At 34.3% G+C, this 19,472-nt stretch overlaps 2 protein-coding genes and 1 pseudogene across 4 annotated transcripts; 1 reads left to right on the plus strand and 2 right to left on the minus strand.

Annotated features, from left to right (window-relative positions):
* Positions 1-3,365: 3,365 nt before the first annotated feature.
* On the minus strand, positions 3,366-6,353 carry LOC104771767 (transcription factor MAMYB). Its single transcript, XM_010496343.3, has 2 exons — positions 5,321-6,353; positions 3,366-3,640 (listed from the first exon to the last, which is right to left on the minus strand). The coding sequence occupies exon 1, from the start codon at positions 6,272-6,274 to the stop codon at positions 5,345-5,347; it is 930 nt and encodes a 309-aa protein (XP_010494645.2). The 5' UTR covers positions 6,275-6,353; the 3' UTR covers positions 3,366-3,640; positions 5,321-5,344.
* Positions 6,354-6,844: 491 nt separating this feature from the next.
* LOC104771768 (cyclin-dependent kinase F-4) lies at positions 6,845-11,747 on the plus strand. Of its 2 annotated transcripts, none has more exons than XM_087506487.1 (13): positions 6,845-7,252; positions 7,893-8,116; positions 8,514-9,001; positions 9,098-9,176; positions 9,256-9,324; positions 9,402-9,491; positions 9,580-9,718; positions 9,859-9,961; positions 10,122-10,174; positions 10,266-10,332; positions 10,433-10,541; positions 10,638-11,208; positions 11,289-11,747. In XM_087506487.1, exons 3-13 carry the CDS (start codon positions 8,994-8,996, stop codon positions 11,483-11,485), a joined length of 1,485 nt encoding a protein of 494 aa, XP_087362613.1. In that variant the 5' UTR covers positions 6,845-7,252; positions 7,893-8,116; positions 8,514-8,993; the 3' UTR covers positions 11,486-11,747. The 2 variants fall into 2 exon arrangements, with proteins under 2 accessions (XP_087362613.1, XP_087362614.1); XM_087506488.1 differs by having other exon boundaries at positions 11,295-11,747.
* Positions 11,748-12,354: 607 nt separating this feature from the next.
* On the minus strand, positions 12,355-14,953 carry LOC104771770 (uncharacterized; annotated as a pseudogene). Its single transcript, XR_015593955.1, has 2 exons — positions 12,909-14,953; positions 12,355-12,778 (listed from the first exon to the last, which is right to left on the minus strand). The product of XR_015593955.1 is annotated as an uncharacterized LOC104771770 (transcript).
* Between the last annotated feature and the right edge of the window lie 4,519 nt (positions 14,954-19,472).

The following is a 19,472-nucleotide window of genomic DNA, read 5'->3' on the forward strand; positions in this document are numbered from 1 at the left end:
CTAATCCAACTGACCCTCAAATTGGGTTAAAATCTGGAGAGCTCTCTACTCTCCAAAGATTAGTCTCATATACTCTTGTTATAAAAAATAATTTTGTTTTCATTTATTTTAAATTAGAAAATAAGTAAAAGACTCTGAAACCCTCTACAAATTATGTTTATTACTCATCGAGCCACACGACCTATGAGCCACAAACAACACCAAATTCTTCTTCTTCCTTCTATTTGGTACAATCACGAACAAGCCAAATTTTTGTAATTGAAATCAACTTATTCTTCTCGATTTTGTGTATAACTTTGAACAAATCCAATTTTCTGTAAGTTGAAATCGATTTCTTATTTTTGACTGTGTAGAATTCGATTGAAATAAGGGAAATTATGTAAATAATTTGACTGAAATTAGAAAATTTATGTATAGAATTTTTGTCAACTCTGTTCATTACAATTCTGTAGAATCCAAAGTGAATGGAAGTGCTAATCAATTTTGTTTGAAGGTTTGTGGAAGAGAGTAGTGACGAGAACAGAGAACCTAACTTAGGTGAAAAGTCGAATCAAACCCAATATAATTCTCTGAACCTGATAAATCATAGAGGATGGAGATGGAAAAGAAGGAGAAGATGTGGTGGCAAAAACTGATTAGTTATAAAACGTGAACAACTAAGTAAAATTTGGTATAACTATGCTGATGTTAGTTATAAAATTCAGAAACAAAAATGTACAACTTGGTACAAATTGGTATAACTTTATCTAAGAACACCATGCTCCAATCACGTGCGTGATTGCATAACTCCAATCACTTTAGAGAGGTTCTACTCGAGTTCAAACCTCCAGAGATGTGAATCAATTTTCCATGTTAATTTGATCTTCATAATCATGAACATGTTGAACAATTATACCAATTTGTACCAGTTGTACAAACTAGTGATGAATTGAATCTTAAAATCTAGAATCGAAAATTAAACTGAAATTTTATTAATCATAATAATTACCTAACCCATAAATCTTTTTCTCTCTCGTCCTCATTGTCTCTCGTAAATAGGAAATGATTCTTATTGTCAAAAAAAAAAATATGATTTTTTGTTTTAAATGAAATTTTAAAACTTAAATAATATGGGGGAGAGAGGAGGTCAAACCACATTTGGTCAAACTGTGCCATCATAAATTCCATATGGCGCCGCATAATAAGTACAATTGCCAGGTGGCGCCGCAAAAACAAACATAGTTATTCCAAGTTTTCAAGTTGTACTACCTTATACATAGTTGTACTTTTAGAGATTTTTGTGTATAAATCAGTTATACTTGTATTTAAACTAAATTTTTACAGTTGGACCAAAGCTTTTACTAATTTGTATAACATTCTCCATTTGTTCATGCAAACATATGTGTTAAGACTTTATTTTTGTGTGTTTTGCAATGCAATTGGGTTAATAATAAGAAAGTCATCGTAAAACTATAAGATATTTCTTGGATACAAATAAATTTAGTGAAGACTATCATTTTTTAATATGTTTTCTTAGTAACTTTTTCATACCAATTTCAGTTTATAAAGTGAATATGAAGATTTTTAACATTGTCTGACAAATTACAGTTAATAAAGTACATATGTAACTTTTTAAAAAATAGTCGTAGTTGTAATATTAGTTGTACCAAGTTTTACAAACGGAATGAGAGCAAATACATGTATAGTTGTACCATTACAAAACCAAATTTTACCCAGTTGTACAAAATCATAGAGTACAACTACATCGAAAATTACACTAATCTTGAATCTTATATTGGCTACCTCCCTCGCTCTGAAACTAACTATCCAAGTTTTCCCATGGCTTCTGTTTATGCGTTCGAAAGGTTGGTCACTGTTTTTTCCTAAGAAATTAGAATTAAAACTAAATTAGAACATAATAAAATACCAGTTGTACCTATAGGAATATTAGTTGTACCAGTTATATCAAAATTTCAGTTATACCATTTTTTCACAGTTATACTCAGTTTTCTAATTTTATTATGTTTGCAAACCCAGTAAATTTTCGAACCAAGAACACTAATTTACATACGATCAGCCACTACAGTCCATTCATATGTCTTAATCGAGCCATAATAGATGGTTCTCAACCCAATATGAAATCCATTAATTATCAACACAATTTTCAAATCTAAATGAAATCTCTCCAAATGCAACCCAAAATCGATTGAATACTCTATGGATATAAAGGGATTTAAGCTAAACGTAGTAGAAAAAAAGGATATCTGATTTGTAGATTTGATAGCTTGAGTTTCAATAATTGAAAACTGGATGCGAGAGAACGGAGAAGAAGCGACGATGGAGCCCAATTTTTTTTTATATATAATCAATTCAATTAAAAACTGGTTTAAAGAAATGGTTTCAATCGGTTTGGTAAGGGCAAATTTAGGAATTAAAACTTTCATTAAAAGTATGAGAGTAGAGGAGACTAATGAAGAGTATTCAGAATTTTTCTTTCTTAGAGTAGAGGAGACTAATGAAGAGTATTCAGAATTTTTCTTTCTTGGAGAGTAAAGAGCTCTCCAGATTTTAACCCCTCAAATTTTAGGAGCTAATCTAGCAATTAACTGCTCAATTTGGGTCAAACTAGTAATTTTCCCTTTAATTTGTGGGCAGAAAATGAAATTGTTGTTTCTTATTCGCTGTAGATTTGTAATGCTAAGTCGAGAATGTATTCACTCCTGGAGATTTAATGGTCCTCTCAATCCCCTATATAATAAAATAGAAGTATACATTTTTTTTTAATTATATAATTTTATAAGTTGGTGACAAAATAGGTTATACATTAAATATAGGTTGGTTACAAAAAAACGTTATAGATTAATTGGTTAATCCGTGGACTATATAAATACACACAGATTCATAAAAATATCTTCTAAAGAGAATATTCCAATGATTTATACAATTTCCTAAATAAAGTTTTTAGTGTTCCATGTATTGTTACAAAATATATACTGTTAGGCGTAATTATATATTCTTAGGCGTAAAAATGAATAAAATCTTGGCAATTTATCACACTTAATCGTGATTTCTGAGATCTAGAAAATTCTGGAAATTTATAAAATGTTAATTAGTGACATATCAAATTCCGATTGGATGTTTAAAATCCTATGTGGACGCTTTAACGAGCTTATAGGTTCTACTTTTATTTAGTATAGATTTGTAATCCATTCCCATCTACCATTGGGACAAAACAAAAATAATAATTTCACTATATGAATTTATAAATAAATATTTATTCGCCTGAAACCAGGGAAACCTATCAAGTAACAATTTCACTTACTAGTTAGGACTTGGGACTTAGGATTCGTAGCCTTTGAATTGATATATGAATATTTAAGTGTGGATTTAGGGTATTTGTTTTTATATTTCCCTAGTAAAAGGATACACAGATGCCCAAGTTTGGTAATTCGAATCAAAGGTCGAAGTAAAGAATAACTTATGAATCTATGTTAATTTCATCTTTGGCATATTAAGATGCTTGCTTGTTTGTCTCTAAAGAAAACTTCCTGCATAACTCTTGATTACTTCTGGATCTTGTATCAATACAATCAAGTAGCGACAGCAAAACTGTTTGTTCTTCCTCTCATGGTATTTGCCATAATCCAAACAGATGTCTACCCTGCATTAATTACCCAGTTCATGTCAGTAAGAAAGACTGCGTCTGCATATGCTACTTTTTAAGACTATTTTTATTTGATTCTGTGGATTCAACTTGCGAGTATAGCACTGTTTGATCTGATACTTATATCAAACATGTGGTTTATTCTGCATACCAAAATAATTTAGAAACAATCAATTGCAGGCATATCGCTTTCCCAAAAGATCGAATCTTATGTGACAGAGGACTCGGAGATTCTAATACAATGATCTAGGAGGTTTTATAGTAGTTCGTGAAGTGAAACCGTCATTCAGCAGAAGGGATAAAATTTCTACAAGTTATACTCTACATCTTAAACCAAAGACTACTATAAACATAAACTAGTTCCATGTCACGTTAATGTCATCTTTTCCCCTAGCCAAAGATGGCTTTTGTGGATTATTCTGTTCAAATAACCCTATTCCATACCAAAATTTAACCAAAAACTAGCAGAAGTAAAAGATAGCCAGGAAACTGCAGGAATTTAGGACACAGCTTTCATGAAACTGTAGGGTTTGACATGACATATAAGAAACATGGAAAAATTGCCTGAAGAGTCTTTGACCAACCATCCATCATATAAACCAGTGGATCAAAAAGTAAGCCACCCCAACTTCAACAACATGAGCCAGAGAACCCAATGAGTCGGTTCACAAGAGTTTCTATGATTACTCGGCTGTTCTGAAAAGAGATCTAAATTCTAGAGCAGCAACTTAGCTATAACGTTAAGCAACCTATTTCTGTATTTTATAAGTAACCTATAAAACATCAGAAATATATGTTGTTAGCATTTCATCGACTGAACTCTTCAGATTAAATTTATAATGCTCCATACTATTTTCTCATAGCAAACCCGGTTGAGTCTGCCTTTGGCCTAATTCTGTTCAACAATGACACCCCATTCCAAAATTTGACAAGACACTAGTAGACATAGTTTGCTCCAACAAAAAAAAATACTAGCAATGTTCATGGAGGTGTAAGTGAACCGATCGTTAGCCTAACAATAAATTTCTACAATGATAGACATCACTAACTGAAAAAAAAAAAAACTACGAACCTACAACAGTTCCATGCTAAGTCCTTGACTCTTTCCCCTTAGCCAAACCCATTAGACTATGCTTATTGTATTATTCTTTTCAAAGCATTACATTCCATCCTTTAATTTTGACCAGAAACTAACAGATCTAAAGGCAAGCCAGGGATTCATAGAAAAAATAGCACACACAGCTTTCATGAAAACCAATGGGGTCTTTTTAGCAACCGTAAATCATATAACCAGTGGATCAAAAAGCAAGCGACCCCAACGTCTAGAACATGAGGCAAGACCTTCATTTCTATGGTTCCTCACGTTACAAGCTACCTCTCCAGTTTCCAAAGAGTTCTGCTCAATTCTAGATCAACAAATATTTACCTATTATGCAACCCTAAATCATAAGTAACCTATGAAATATCAGCTAAAGAATATGTTATTATCAGTCTTTCATCAAGTCGATCTCTCCAGATAAAAAAATTTAACAACTTCCAGGTAACTCACATTAATGGAGATATCACTAAGCCTAGGAAGATTATACAATACAGCAACAAAGTAGCAATTACAATTAGGCTCTTATGGCTTCATGTTGTTTCATATAGTAAAGAGTAAAAGCTTATTCAATCAATTACCTCATTGGCTTCCTTCTCCTCTAGCTAATTGGCTGGAGTTTTGGAGCTCCTAAACCCTTTTTTAAGCTCAGTAACTCTCTTCATACAAGCTGCCTTGGTCTTCCCAGGTACAGCAGCTGCAATCTTCTCCCATCTCATAGCTGCTTCCTTAGGAAAAGCTTTCAGAGCATTGAGCAGTGCAATGTCTTCTCCATTACTCCAAGTTTCCTTATTAGCTTCATCATCATCATCACCACCAGCTCCAGAATCCTCGTCAACCAATCTAGGATCCGAAGCTTTCCTATTCTTCAGAAACTGAGCATAATCATCACTCTCATATATCTTCTTCTCTCCGATCTCTTTGGCTTTCTTGATCACATTCTCTGTCTTGTATCTTCCTCCGAACGCTGAAGCCACCACTTCCCATCTCCCAGGCTTACCAGCTGGATGCTTAATCAACTGCTTCTTCAAAAGCTCGATTTCTTCTTCACTCCAATCTTTGGTTTCATTCACAGATCCACTCTCCTTAGACTGCGGAGTCGCCACTTTTCTCGAAGCTTCCGTCACCGTAGAAGCATTCTCCGGCGTATTGTCTTGCTTCGTCGTCCCTTTAGATCGTTTATTCACAGACTTCCTCCTCGATTCGCGTTCGTTATCAGTCGATGACTCATCATGGATCTGCTCTGGCTCCAAGATCTGGCCATAACCGACGCGAATCTTACCACCGGTGATCGAGCTAGGAGCGAAAGGACCGACGAGGAAGGAGAGGGCAAGCCATAGGAGAAGCGATTTGGCAGGCTCGGATTCGAAGTAGAAGAAGGAGAGAGACAGTATGATGAGAGAAACAGCGACGGAGATTGATATAAAGATCTTGTTAGGGATTTTAGGTTCTTCTTCTTCCTCCGTCGTGTGAGAAGAAGAAGAAGGACGAGATTGGAAGACGAATCTAGGCCTGTCTTCGTCGAAGAAATCCATTGTTGCTGCCTCCGTACTGTTTAGAAGGAAGCTGATAACAAATTGAAATTTATAAATTATAAAACGTTAGAAGAAATATAAAAAAAATAAATCTCTGAAATGAGTTTTATTTGGGCTTTTGGGTACTGTAAAGCCCATATTAAGATTGGGTATTTCTGTAAAGCCCAATTGTTTATATTTTTTTTTAGTGAAGCAGAAGAGGGAACCTTAATTAATTAAATTTTAGTGGAAGCGTGTCAATTGACTTAAAAGCTTGGTAGATAGAGCCAACATCACACGTAAGATTATGCCACTAATCATGCTCTCGAGCCTTGTTGTGTTCAACTACGCAGCAATTGTAGAGAAATCACACGTTTGTATCTTTATGAACTTTTATATTTAGTTTATTTTATATTGAAATTATTATATACAATCAAAAACTGGTTATATTGTTGACCAACAAATGGAAATAATAGGAGCCAGAAAAAAGGAAAGGTAACATAACGAAAAAATAAAAATAAAAAAACTTGTAGGAAAAGTCAAGGCAAGTATTTATCTTCTGTTACAACTTTAGAATGGAAAGCTGAGAATAAGTTAACGTTAAGGAAAAAAAGCTACTTAAAGATTAAAATATACGATAATCATACGGTTCAGATTGAAGATGATGTCAGTAAAAACAATCCACGACTTTTATGTGAAGAAATACTGTAGACCGAGACGCAGGAGATTGTAGCTTAGCACTAACGAAACACGACCATAAATAAATGGGTGAATAATATATTATTTATTAGCTGAGATATTATAAAGTAGGGTTTATTATTTTTCTTGTTTTTTTTTTTGTTATCACGAGAACCACACACAAATACGCGGCAAAGAGAGAGAAAGAGAAAGGAGAGAGAGAGAGAGAGAGAGAGCGGTGGAGTTTGTGATAAGAGAGAAGCTCTGGATACAGTCTCTTCCCGTCGTCGGAGACGGAGTTTATGCCTCTTGGCTGTTGAGGTAAATATCGAGGTCGCCGTGTCTTTTTGTTGTTGTTGTTGTTTCTCGTGGTTTGACTGATGCGATTTTGATTCTCTTCTTAGTTCTATTGTTTTTGCGCTCAATCATATTGGTTTTGATTTGGTTTGGGTGTTGTTGTATGATTGGAGTCGCGTGAGATCTCGGATTTGAACGTGTACGAATTGTTTTTTAGATTGATTTTTTTAGGGTTACGCTTTTTTTTTTGGGTTTTTTTTTCCTGTTATGTTTCTTGTGTTGGATTGTAAAGCTTTCTTCTTTCATTCAGATCTGTGATAAATTGAGTCTATGGTTGGGCTGTTTTTTAATTTGGTGGTGTACTTAGGAGTTTAGACATTGTGAAATTTTCTCAGGTATCATGAATTGGGGTTTACTCTGTACTTATTGATTACAGTTTGGTTTCTTAGGGTTTCATGTAGATTTATTACTTTTGCTGGTACTGCTTGGAGTCTATTAGAACTGGATTTCATTGTTAATGTGTAGGACAAGTTCTAGATAAAACATATTTGGATGATACCTTGAATGGGCTTGCGTGCTTATTGGATTGTTTTTGTTCCTTTTCTATTCTGTACATAGCTCGTTGCACTTCTAATGTTGTTTTTTTTCTTCTTCTTTTGGTCAGGTTATATTAAGCTTCGTTTTTAGTGGATTTTCTTCTTTTGAGATATGGAACAAGACTACATCGGCTCAGGCTGCTACCAGTATCGTTTTTTTTCAATGCAAGAAGCACTCGATTGGCGGTTTCTTGCACGCACAGATTTCCTTATTGGCTCTTTCGTGAACTGCACCTAGTGGTCAGACCTTCTGCGATCTTTACGGAAGGTGTGATGCAAATTTCTGATTCAGGTATGTCTTTTTGGATTAAGCTGCTGACACTTGCATTTTAGCGTACACAGCTTTGAAGTTTGAATAGATTAGATGAGTTTTTCTGAGTTTACAAATTGTCTTTTTGTGAAGTATTTTGAAGGGACCTAGCGCTGTGGTAAAAGTAGAATATATTTTCCCTATCTTAATAGGGAAATAAGAGATTTGTCAGATTTCCTTAAGATTTTTTTGGAGTGTGAATATAAAATATGGAAATTTGGAGAAAATGAAAAAACTATTTCAAGAATTTATGAAAAACTCAAAAAGGAAACTTGAGGATAAGAGTTCAAAAGCACGTCAAATAAGTCAATACTTATGGTATCTTTCTTTGTTGGACAATTGGAACCTGATGTTTGTATGCTATCTTTGTTTCCTGCAGGGCTGATGTTTGCAAGTTATCTTACCTTCACATAGTCCTAGAGTGTCATCTAAATCTGTTCCTGCAGTCATAAACTAGTTAGTCCCTCTTCCATATCCTGTTCTTATTAGAGCTGGTTAAAGAAGGATGTTTCAGTTTTTCTTCAAGTTTTGACTTTTCATAGCTGTGCCTTTTCCTCGAGTCTCTGAACCCCTTGAGTGAAATGTTGTGAGCGTTGCTTTCGTCCTGTTACCCAGAACATTACTTTTTGTTGGTGCGTCTTCCAAGTTCTCAGTATGCTTTTTCCTTCTCTTTTAAAGTCTTTCGTTTGCCTTGATGGTCAACCCATTGATACCCAAAGTAAATAACGGTTGGTCTACCCTGCGGGAGAATTATTGATCTTGCTGCCATACAAACAACTGGAAAGTTTAGTTATAGACATATATATCAGAAGTTCCCCACAAATAAATAGTAGCGGCTACTTTGCTTTACCTAGTGACAATGGAGAGGTAAGTTCGATTTCTCTTATCTTTTCTCTAGTCTTTGGCTTCTGTCCCCTCGATTAATGGTTTGTGTTTACTTCTCGATGCCTTATGCAATTGTAGGTATACGTTACTCAAAGAAGTTGGTGACGGAACTTTTGGGAATGTTTGGCGAGCAATCAGTAAACAGACGGGTGAAGTTGTAAGTTTTTTTCCATTGGGAGATAAAGACTTGTTTAATATGTTCTTTTTTCTAGGATACTGAAGTTTTCTATGGACAGGTGGCAATTAAAAGAATGAAAAAGAAGTATTTCTCTTGGGAAGAATGTGTTAATCTAAGAGAAGTGAAGGTAATGTATCTCCTTCACTGAAATGTTTCTGTCTTTTTAACTGTATGTTCGCTGACTCCTCTCTTTTCTCATTTTAGTCGCTTAGCAGAATGAATCATCCAAACATTGTGAAGCTGAAGGAAGTTATCCGGGAAAATGATGTCCTATACTTTGTGTTCGAGTACATGGTATACTTCTGATTGCTTTATGTTTAATCTTATTGCCAACACTTTTCCTTTTCCATTGCTCTTAAGTTTTTTTTCCCTTATCTATCAGGAGTACAATCTTTACCAGCTTATGAAGGATCGCCCTAAGCATTTTGCCGAATCTGATATCCGAAATTGGTGCTTTCAAGTCTTCCAAGGCCTTTCTTATATGCATCAGCATGGATACTTCCACCGTGATCTTAAGCCAGGTAATTAATAGCCTTGAGTTGCCAATCAACATCAGCTCATGTGCTGTGGAGATTTGTATTAGTTTCAGGGCTTTTCATCGCAGTCAATTTTCATTAGTCCTGTCACTAAAACATTTGTAAATTTTTTCTATCTGATGCAGAAAATCTATTGGTCTCGAAAGATGTCATTAAGATTGCTGATCTTGGCCTGGCCCGGGAAATCAATTCAAGTCCACCATACACAGAATATGTCTCTACACGCTGGTAAGATTAACTTTCCTGATTGCTCTGTTCAATACTTCAGAAAATCAATGTAGGTGTAGTTCAGTGATCCCAATGCTGATAGTGACAGGCACATATGTGGATTTGTGCCATATCTCTTCTCTTCCTAATTCACCCTAATTCTGTTCTAAACTTCCCACAGGTACAGAGCACCTGAAGTACTACTACAGTCATATGTATACACGTCAAAAGTTGGTTAGTCTTCCCAATATACCAGTAACAGAAGTTTCTGTTTAATATATTGTAATCCAGTGCTTAACAATGGGGTAATTTATTTGTGTTTCAGATATGTGGGCGATGGGTGCTATTATGGCGGAGCTGTTGTCTCTTCGTCCTCTTTTTCCTGGAGCTAGGTATTTGTCAATGGTTGATTGAATTTGTCTGGATTAAACAATGTTGCATATTTGAATGCTGAACCACTGAGTTTAACTGTCACCTTTTTAATATATGCAGTGAAGCAGATGAGATATACAAAATCTGTAGTGTCATAGGCAGCCCAACTGAAGAGACATGGTTGGAGGGGCTGAATCTTGCCAGCGTTATCAATTACCAATTCCCTCAGGTATTTTTTTCTCTATCTCTAACATATCTAGGAAAGAAAGCGTCATTGATTTTACATTTAAGGTTACTAGTAACAATCTGTTTGTTTATCTTGCAGCTTCCCGGTGTACACCTATCAAGTCTGATGCCATATGCTAGTGCAGATGCGATTAACCTTATTGAGCGCCTTTGCTCGTGGGATCCCTGCAGTAGACCGACTACAGCAGAAGCTCTGCAGCATCCATTCTTCCAGAGTTGCTACTATGTTCCCCCATCTCTCCGGCCCAAGCCGTCTGTACCGAGAGGGTCTCTGGATCAGCAGCAGTCTGTGAAGCGGTTGCCAGCGGCTCCGACTTATAATGCTAATAAGCCGTTGAACACTTACGTTGCTCCAAAGACGAATGCTGCTTTGAGCAATGGTGGCAATAGTTATGTTGCTCCACAGATGAATGCTCTTTGTAGCAATGGTGTCAACAGTTATGTCGCTCCAAAGACGACTGCTCCTTTTGGCAATGGTGTCAACAGTTACGTTACTCCAAAGATGAATGCTGCATTTGACAATGGTGCCACCAAGTGGAAGTTGGATATGGCGAATAATAATAACCAGAACACCGCATGGAACAACAAACCTGTGAGAAGTTATAATGTTAAAGACGCAAAGTATAGACCACCTGGAAGGAAGAGTCCTCGTAAGTAACATCACGTCTTTTTTCATTTTTCTTTCATAAAGCTTGTTTATCATCTGAATGAATGAATCGAAATGATGCAGTTGCAGTATCTACAGACAAGAACTGGGTTTCTTCTCGTGGAGCATCAGAGACTGCAAAAGCAACAATGGAAGCAAGATGGACTCAAAGTCGTAAACAACAACCGGCAATGAAGGCAGGGTGGATGGGAGAAAGTGGTGACATGTTCCTCCGACCTACACAGCCTTCAAATCGCTACTCTAGGAGAATCGCTGGTTAAGCCCAAAGACTCTTACTTATGACTCGAATAAGTTACGAACCATAATCATCTCCATCATCACCATCATCATTTTGCTTTTGATTATCATCATCTACCCGAGAGTCCAATCTGAAGACTACTTATGTTGATTTTCCCTTCTTTTGTGTTTCGTTCTTTTAAATCTCTCTTGTTTGTTTGATAGAGCTTCCGTCTTCATGACGTGACTATTATGTATGGAGTATTATTTACCAGCTTGCAATAAAGCTCTCGACATTGCACCAAATTTTCGATGTTCTGGAATCACATGTTTATATATTGGTTTTGGATTTTTTTTTCAAGTGTTACAGATTCGTCATCTACTATTTAATTTGACTGCTTCGGAGTGTTCACTTTTTGCTTATCCTCTTATGCTACGAGTGCAGAGGGGACTTGTTTATCAGCTCTTCTATGCACTTTTTACCACTTAGGATTTTTCCCATTCGTTTGGAGCGCTGTTTCATATATCTTCCAGACACTGTGAGAATCAACTCAGGCTAAAGACGATGGATCTCATGTTCCTCTGGAACTGGCTCCGCCAGATTTTCTTCCCTTCCATTTCTCACCCTCCTTGACTTTCACATCGAGCTTCTCGTCTGTGTCATCCTCTCTTCTCCCATCTCACCAAACACAATCAGATACATTCCACCGCAGATTTGAGAGAAGTGCATAGAGCAGAGCAGAGCATTTTGGAGCATACAGAAGAAGGCTTAGAAGGGTAGATCCAAAATATATGGGATTGTGAGGAGAGGGTTTGAGAAAGGATGGTAAGAGTTTTGGCTCAACCAAAGCATCTTTGCTTTCTAAAAAGATGTGCATGAGAACGTAAGAGATCAAATTCAAGAATTACCAACGATGCAAATCAAAATACTTCTGAGTTATATATCCGTGGAAATACAACAGAATACAAATTCATGTTAGTTCTAATGGATGCTCATGACTTCCATGGACTAATGACTCAGAAATTGTGGCGCATGGTACATGTACGTAGCTTAAAATGACATAATTCTCTAGGACACATAGAAAAAAACCAGCTGTGCAAAACGAAGGACAGGCTGAACATTTATTCTCACCACTCATAACACCGTCTGACCGTCATACCCTGCTACTGAAGTGAGTAGATGTGGTTGTAACGGAAATCTTAGATCTCGCCAGAAAAGGCTGAGGTTTGACAGAAAGTGCTTCGAGGAAGAGGAACGACGATTATATGATACAAATTCAGTAATACTTCTTACAAACATAGCAATGACCATCAAGCGATGTTTCATCTCTAATCGCCTGAATCACGAATACATAATGTTGAACAAGATATAAAATGCAGTACACTGGAAAATAATTTGTGTCGACAATGCTTCTCAAGAGCAAATAGGTTGAGTGACGTATGAAAGTATTGGGGTAAAGCATCTACCTTGATACCGTAGTACAATCATGATGATCCAGGCATCGTGTATAAGTCCACCTCAAGCATGCATCCAGCATGTAAGGAAACACAACACTCATAGCAAATATAAAATCTTACGCCCTGCTCTATTTTTCTCTCACATTCTTCGCACCAATGAGTGATCCCGCCACTTATCTCCTTCCCATAAATGAGAACGTGCTTATCATACATATAAATTGCTCTCTGAGGTACAGTTGCACACTTGAAACACAAAGTAAAGTCACAGTCAATGCAGTTGAATGTTTCATTCGTGGAACAATGTCCGGACTCTTCGCAAACCGAACAAATTCTTTCCTCTTCTGGTTTGGATGTAAGGAATAATGGATGCATATGACTGTCATAGTATAATGGCTCAGACATTACAGCGCACTGCACATGTAGCCGGAAATCACATTCTTCTTCACTGCACTGATAGAAGTAACCAGCTGTATACGACCAAGGACAAGCTGAACACGGTTTTGTTGGGTTTATAACACTATCGTATCCTATCACTAGCGTGAGCAGATGTGGATGTATCGGGTGATGTATATTGCGAGAAAGATTTGCGCATGCTTCGTGGAGAAGGAAATGATCACATTGAAAACAAGAGTATATATTACCAGAAAAGGTTGGCCTGACGCATGCTTGGCAAATCATATTCTTGTCGTAACCTGTATACGTGTTGAAATCTAGTTTCAAATGATGATCTTGATGAATGAAATGTTGTATGATACCATCGCATATCCTCTCAAACGGTGCAACTTCTTTCTCTTCTTCTTCTAGCTCTCCCTCAAGTTCGACACCATCCCACACATTTCTCCGCGTCGCACATTTTGCGTGAGCCGCAAACAGACAATCTTCTTTGGTGCAAGAATAACCCCCATAGTCATTGTCCATCTTTCTGCGACAAACGCCACAAGACCAATCTCCTTGGTCAAAAGAAGGAGTAAAAGAGATACGATGATGATGGCGTGATATCCTTATGACATGTGGTAAGCTGGTACATTTTTTATGGATCGCAAAGCCACAAGGTGAACATATATAGAAAGGACTGCTTGAATCAGCCAAGGCGCAAACGTCGCAAGTTAAGGAAGTGTGTCAGTGTCTGTGTCTTGGAAACAGGGTAAGTGTATGCTCATGCCACTTTGGATGGTCTATAGATAAGACTGGTGGCTTCTCCACACAAGCAAGATTAATAGCCAAATCACAAGCTGAGCAATAATAAAATAGCTCGTTGAGATATTTATCACAACAATAACATTCCCTCGTCCTGCCATAGTGATGCGACAAGACAAGCTGAAGAGAATGTTTTGGATGAAGATTGTGTTTGACCTCAGGGGAAGCCTTGTCATATTCTTCATGGTTCTCACCATTGCACCCACGGCAGAAAAAAAGGGTAGCATCTTCTCCAACTAGCCTGAATTTCTCCCAGTTTAAAGGTAGACAGTTCCACTTGTCATTGCTGTTGCACGAGACTTGTTCAATCACATGAAACTTTCCATTTTCGAATCTTACTTGTATTTGAGGGCATAACGAAATAAACTTCGTTGACTTTGAATACATAGATATGACGAGGGAAAATATTTGATGGATGAGTGATTCAAGCTCGGGCTCCGGCTTGAGAGCCAGAGTTTGTCCAACCATTGTCATGAACTCTTCTGAATCATGGACCATCTTGTGCTGCGAATCGAGATTTTGAGAAATGAATGATATGAGCTTCCTTAGCGGTTCCGGCTGCAAATCCAAATCCATAGAGTTGAAGATGGAGACTGATTGAGTGATGAGTGACATGAGCTCTGACTCCGGCTTCGGCTGCGAATCCAAACCCATTGAGCTGACCAGAGAGATTATTTGAGTTATAACTGATATAATGACCTCCGGACCCGAATCTTCGAGAGAGGCTAGTTGAAAAAAGAGTGATATGAGCTTTAACTCATGCTCCGAATTCGAATCCATTGATTTGCCGAGAGAGATTATTTGAGTGAACAAGAGAGATATGAGATTTTTTTTTTTTTTTTTTTTTTTTTTTTTTTTTTTTTGACGTATGAGCAGAAAGCTAATTGTAAATACATACAAATATTTTCTATAACCACATCATAATATATTTGAAAAATAACTAATACATAAAAATCAAGAGACAATCTCATCAAGACAGGCTATCCGAATTCCAAAGTCAATGATCATCAATTTAGAGATTAAACAAATCAACAGTACTACTACATTATTATTAAAGTTGGTTCTACACTAATATAAAAAGTATTAAGCCTATGCAGCTTTCACATTTTCTTCAAATTTAAAAAATCAAGATCATTGAATGATCTTCCGTTTTGTTTTTGCCAACGCACTGAACAATCAGTTCTAAATTTTGATGGTGTGATGAAAATCGACCTTAATTAGTGCTCTCCCTCCACACATACACAGTACACTCGCATAACTGGATTAAGTAAGTCCAGATCATCCTATTAAGTGAAATTTCTTCGTTTTACAAAACTTAGATTTTTTGTACTAACTATTGTTTAATTTATTTGAACAAGACAACAATAGAAATAGTATAAAATTCGAATTACTTGTCTTCCTTTAGGAGACGTGGTAATATGTAACCTCCACGTGAGAGCAGATAAGAACAGCAATAACTCAGGATTATACTATTGCTAATTGCTTTATGTATTATTAAAATATAGTATGACTTAAGATTTATGAGACTACGAGAGCATTTTCGTTGCATACTTTTTAATGGATATTTTTATAGTTTTAAGCTAATTAAAAAAAGAATTAATAAAATTAATAATGGAAATGTTTTCCTATTACATGTAAAAAAAAGTGTCTTCATTTTTAATATTAATTGATATGGAAAATATTCATTTGAGGTTTAGGGATAACCGGATAAGAATGGTCTTTGTTTATTAATATTAATTGATATGAAAAAAAGTGTCTTTCTTTATTCAAAAAAATTGAAAAAAAAGAGAAATGAAGAATCGAGATGATTACTGAATTTCCAGACTTCCAGTTCCAGTCTTTGTTTATTCCAAAATAAATAGACCAACGTGCTCAAGTCGACGAAGACTTAAATGACACTTTTTTTTTTTTTGTTGGCAATAAACTTTGTATTAACAAAGATTAAGATACATTGTTCCATGATATTACACCTATTGAAATGGAAAAATGGAAGTTGAAGCTTTAAAATTGGCGGTTCTTCATGTTAGTTGATTGAGTTACAACAATGTTAAGTTTTGTGGAGATGCAGAAGTACTATACAAAAAGATAGGTCAGTTCTCCATTGATCATCAGCAACACCATCAAAGTGAGCATTTTCCTATAGCTATTCAGGTGCAGGACATTAAGTGGGGTGTATTCAACTTAACATTTTAAGTGATTTGGATAAATTTTACAAATTATCTGTTATGTAATCATGGATTTTAAAAGGTCTATTAAAATCCACTGTTATTGAACTAATGATTTAAAAATATACTTTAAAATCCACTGTTATTGAACTGATGATTTAAAATTTTAATTTAAAATCCACTATGGATTTGAATTTTAATGACTTTTAGGAATTCTGGAGGATTTGATAAGGCATTTGTTTAGTTAAAAATACAGAAATCTAAATCTCATAGTTTTAGGTGGGATTTAAAAAAATTTTACAAAATTTCATATCAATTTTTCTAAAATCATCAAAATCATTTAAAATCTCATGAAAAATCAAATCACTTGAAATATTAGATTGAATACACCCCCTAAGAGTATTGCCCAATCTTATAAAGGGATACATTTGTTAAGATACCACGTAATTTAAAAGACATTATAAATAGGGAATGTGATCTTTGTTATGAATTTTTATAAAGTAATAGTATAATTTTAAAGGATACGAAAATGATAATAAGACCGATAATTTAGAAACATTTTATACTTCAAGAAAGTTTTTTTTTCTTTAGTAAAATCATTCACCGAATTCAAATAATTAAGTTTTCAATCAAAAGTCAAAACCACGTTCTTTATAATTTCTTGATAAATAACTCATTCTTTTTTTTCCGTCAAATAAGATATTTATTTATGAATTTAAAAAATCATGATACAATTGGTCTGATAGCCACATAGGTGGTGAAAAACAGTCAGTATAAAATGAAGATAAAAACAACCATACTTTGCAAGTAGATGTGCTACTTTATTACAACTTCGTTTTGCAAAAACAAATTTAATGTGTTGAAATTTGGAGGCCCAAAACATGATATCCTGATAAATTCCACCGATAGATATATCATATGCCTTTCCATTTACAATGTTTGTGAGTTGTTCACAATCTCCTTCAAAGCAGATATCAGTTAGTCCCCTTATCCATGTTTGTTGTAAATGCCACAAGTAGAGCTTTACTCTCCGCTTCTAATGCAGTATGTGAAGATGTTAGAGATGTGGATCCCCATCCTAGCGATTCACGAGTTGTTATGTCAAACCTGGCATCGTAATTACACTTGGTGAAAGGTGGAGCAGGTCTTTTCTAATTTCCAGCTCTCATATCTCGCATGTTTGGATGTTGCTGGACTCTATCTTGTTGTATATGTTTGAGCCATTCTGCGACATCAGCTTGTGTTCGTAGTATTATAGAGATAGGACAATCAATGTTAGCATTGAAAATGAAATTATTTCTTGATTTCTAAATGTGCCATAGCAGCCAGATAGGTATTAACTTTTGAGTGTTATCATATGTACTATCTAGTTGGAAATCTAAAATTTTTGAGATATTCTCTTCGAAACAATTTGATGGTCTAATCAAACAGTTAAGAGGAATCTTTGCCCTTTGCCATATTACTTTAACCTTTGAACATTCGAAAAAGATATGATTGATTGTCTCATTTTCGTGGAAACAAAATGGACAGACAGGAATAACTCATTCAATACCTATTCATTACTCACTCCGTTTCAAAATATATGATGTAAAAACTAAAACACGTAGATTAAGAAATCTTTACTTTTAACAAGTTCAACCAATCAGAAACAATACTGCCTAATATAAAATACTAAACTAATGTAAAAGTTGCATAGAAACTTGAAAACATCCTATATTATGAAACAAAAAACTTCTCTAAAACATCTTATATTTTGAAACGGAAGGAGTATATAGGAATTTTGATGTCATGTATTTTTTAAACAAAGAGCTCAAACGCATAGCTAGCCTTCAACTACAGAAGCACCAAACTAAACATAAACCAACCAATTGTTTCAAGTATTGTAGTATTCATTTGTGCGTTTTAAGCAATTGAGAAACTCTTAAACGCTTAAGGTTCCTTCTCTTCCCCTCTGTATCTTCTATCTTTTTTTAGTTTAGTCTAAACGCGTAGACATTTTCTGCATATTGTATACTAGATTAAGACTTGTGCTCAACCACGGGTTGAAATTCATTTTATTTATATTGTAATTTTATATAAGATATAATTTTTATTTATATTGTAATTTTATATAAGATATAATTTATGTGATGGTTTGAAAAAACTAAAAAGACACTTATTTTGTTAATGATTCTAGATAAGTACTCGTGCTATAACACTGGTTAAATTTTATTTATACAAAATTTTTTCTATATTTTATATTTTAAAATATAAATTTAATATGTTGTATTAGTTTATATATGTGAAGTTATTTCAACAATGTATATTCTACATCATGACTTGAATATCATTATAATACATAATTTTGTAAATTTGGTTCAAAAAGCGAGTTATTATATTATGAGTAATTTAATATATTGTTATACTTTTTTTTTAATATACTTGGTTTCTTGAAATTCTTTCATATTATTGACATTGCTATAACAAATCAATTTAGAGTGTTTATAGTTTCTAACTTTTATATCAAGTTTCAATATTTTAAAAATATTTCAAAATAAATTATTTAAAGTTTATTATATTATATAAAACTATAAAATTCAACAAAAAAATATGAAATTGAATTTAAATAGTCAAATTTTGACCCATTACTCAGTAAAATTTTTAATTCAATAGATATTATTTTTAAAGAATAATATTACTAAATCTTGAATATTTTATAGATTGAACAATTTATATTTGTTTGAAAAAATTCAACTTACGGTATATCCAGAAATAAAACTATTTTTTTAATTATAATAAATAATATGATAATTTATTTGTTTCATAAAATAGACTCGTATATAAAAATGAGAGGTGCAGTATAATGATAATTAACAAATTAATATGTTAAGTTAGATATCAAAAGATTTTAATATGGATGAATAATTTTATAAATTAATATGGTAAGTTAGATATCAAATGATTTTTTAGAATATTCTCTTTAAGATTTTTGAAAATAAATTATAGTTGTACACACTATTTTAACTTGTAACCAATTAATTTATCAATAATTAATCTATAACCTATTTGTAACCAACTTATTAAAATTATATAGTCTACAAAATAGTGTTGTGTACTTCCGTTTTATTATAAAAGAGATTGTCTAATTCAGTTTTTTTTAAGACCACAATATAAACTAAGAAAATATGCAATTTTAAATAAAAACTGTAGAAAAAGGTTATTTTGTAACTTT

The sequence above is a fragment of the Camelina sativa genome, chromosome 20 (genome assembly GCF_030686135.1).
Source record: "Camelina sativa cultivar CO46 ecotype springtype chromosome 20, ASM3068613v1".
NCBI classification, from domain to species: Eukaryota; Viridiplantae; Streptophyta; class Magnoliopsida; order Brassicales; family Brassicaceae; genus Camelina; species Camelina sativa.

Coding starts and splice junctions, on each gene's coding strand:
- LOC104771768 (XM_087506487.1), top strand. Junction 10,542..10,637: donor TCAATTACCAATTCCCTCAG/GTATTTTTTTCT, acceptor TTTATCTTGCAG/CTTCCCGGTGTACACCTATC. Junction 11,209..11,288: donor ACCTGGAAGGAAGAGTCCTC/GTAAGTAACATC, acceptor GAAATGATGCAG/TTGCAGTATCTACAGACAAG.
- LOC104771767 (XM_010496343.3), bottom strand. CDS start 6,274: ATGGATTTCTTCGACGAAGACAGGCCTAGATTCGTCTTCCAATCTCGT.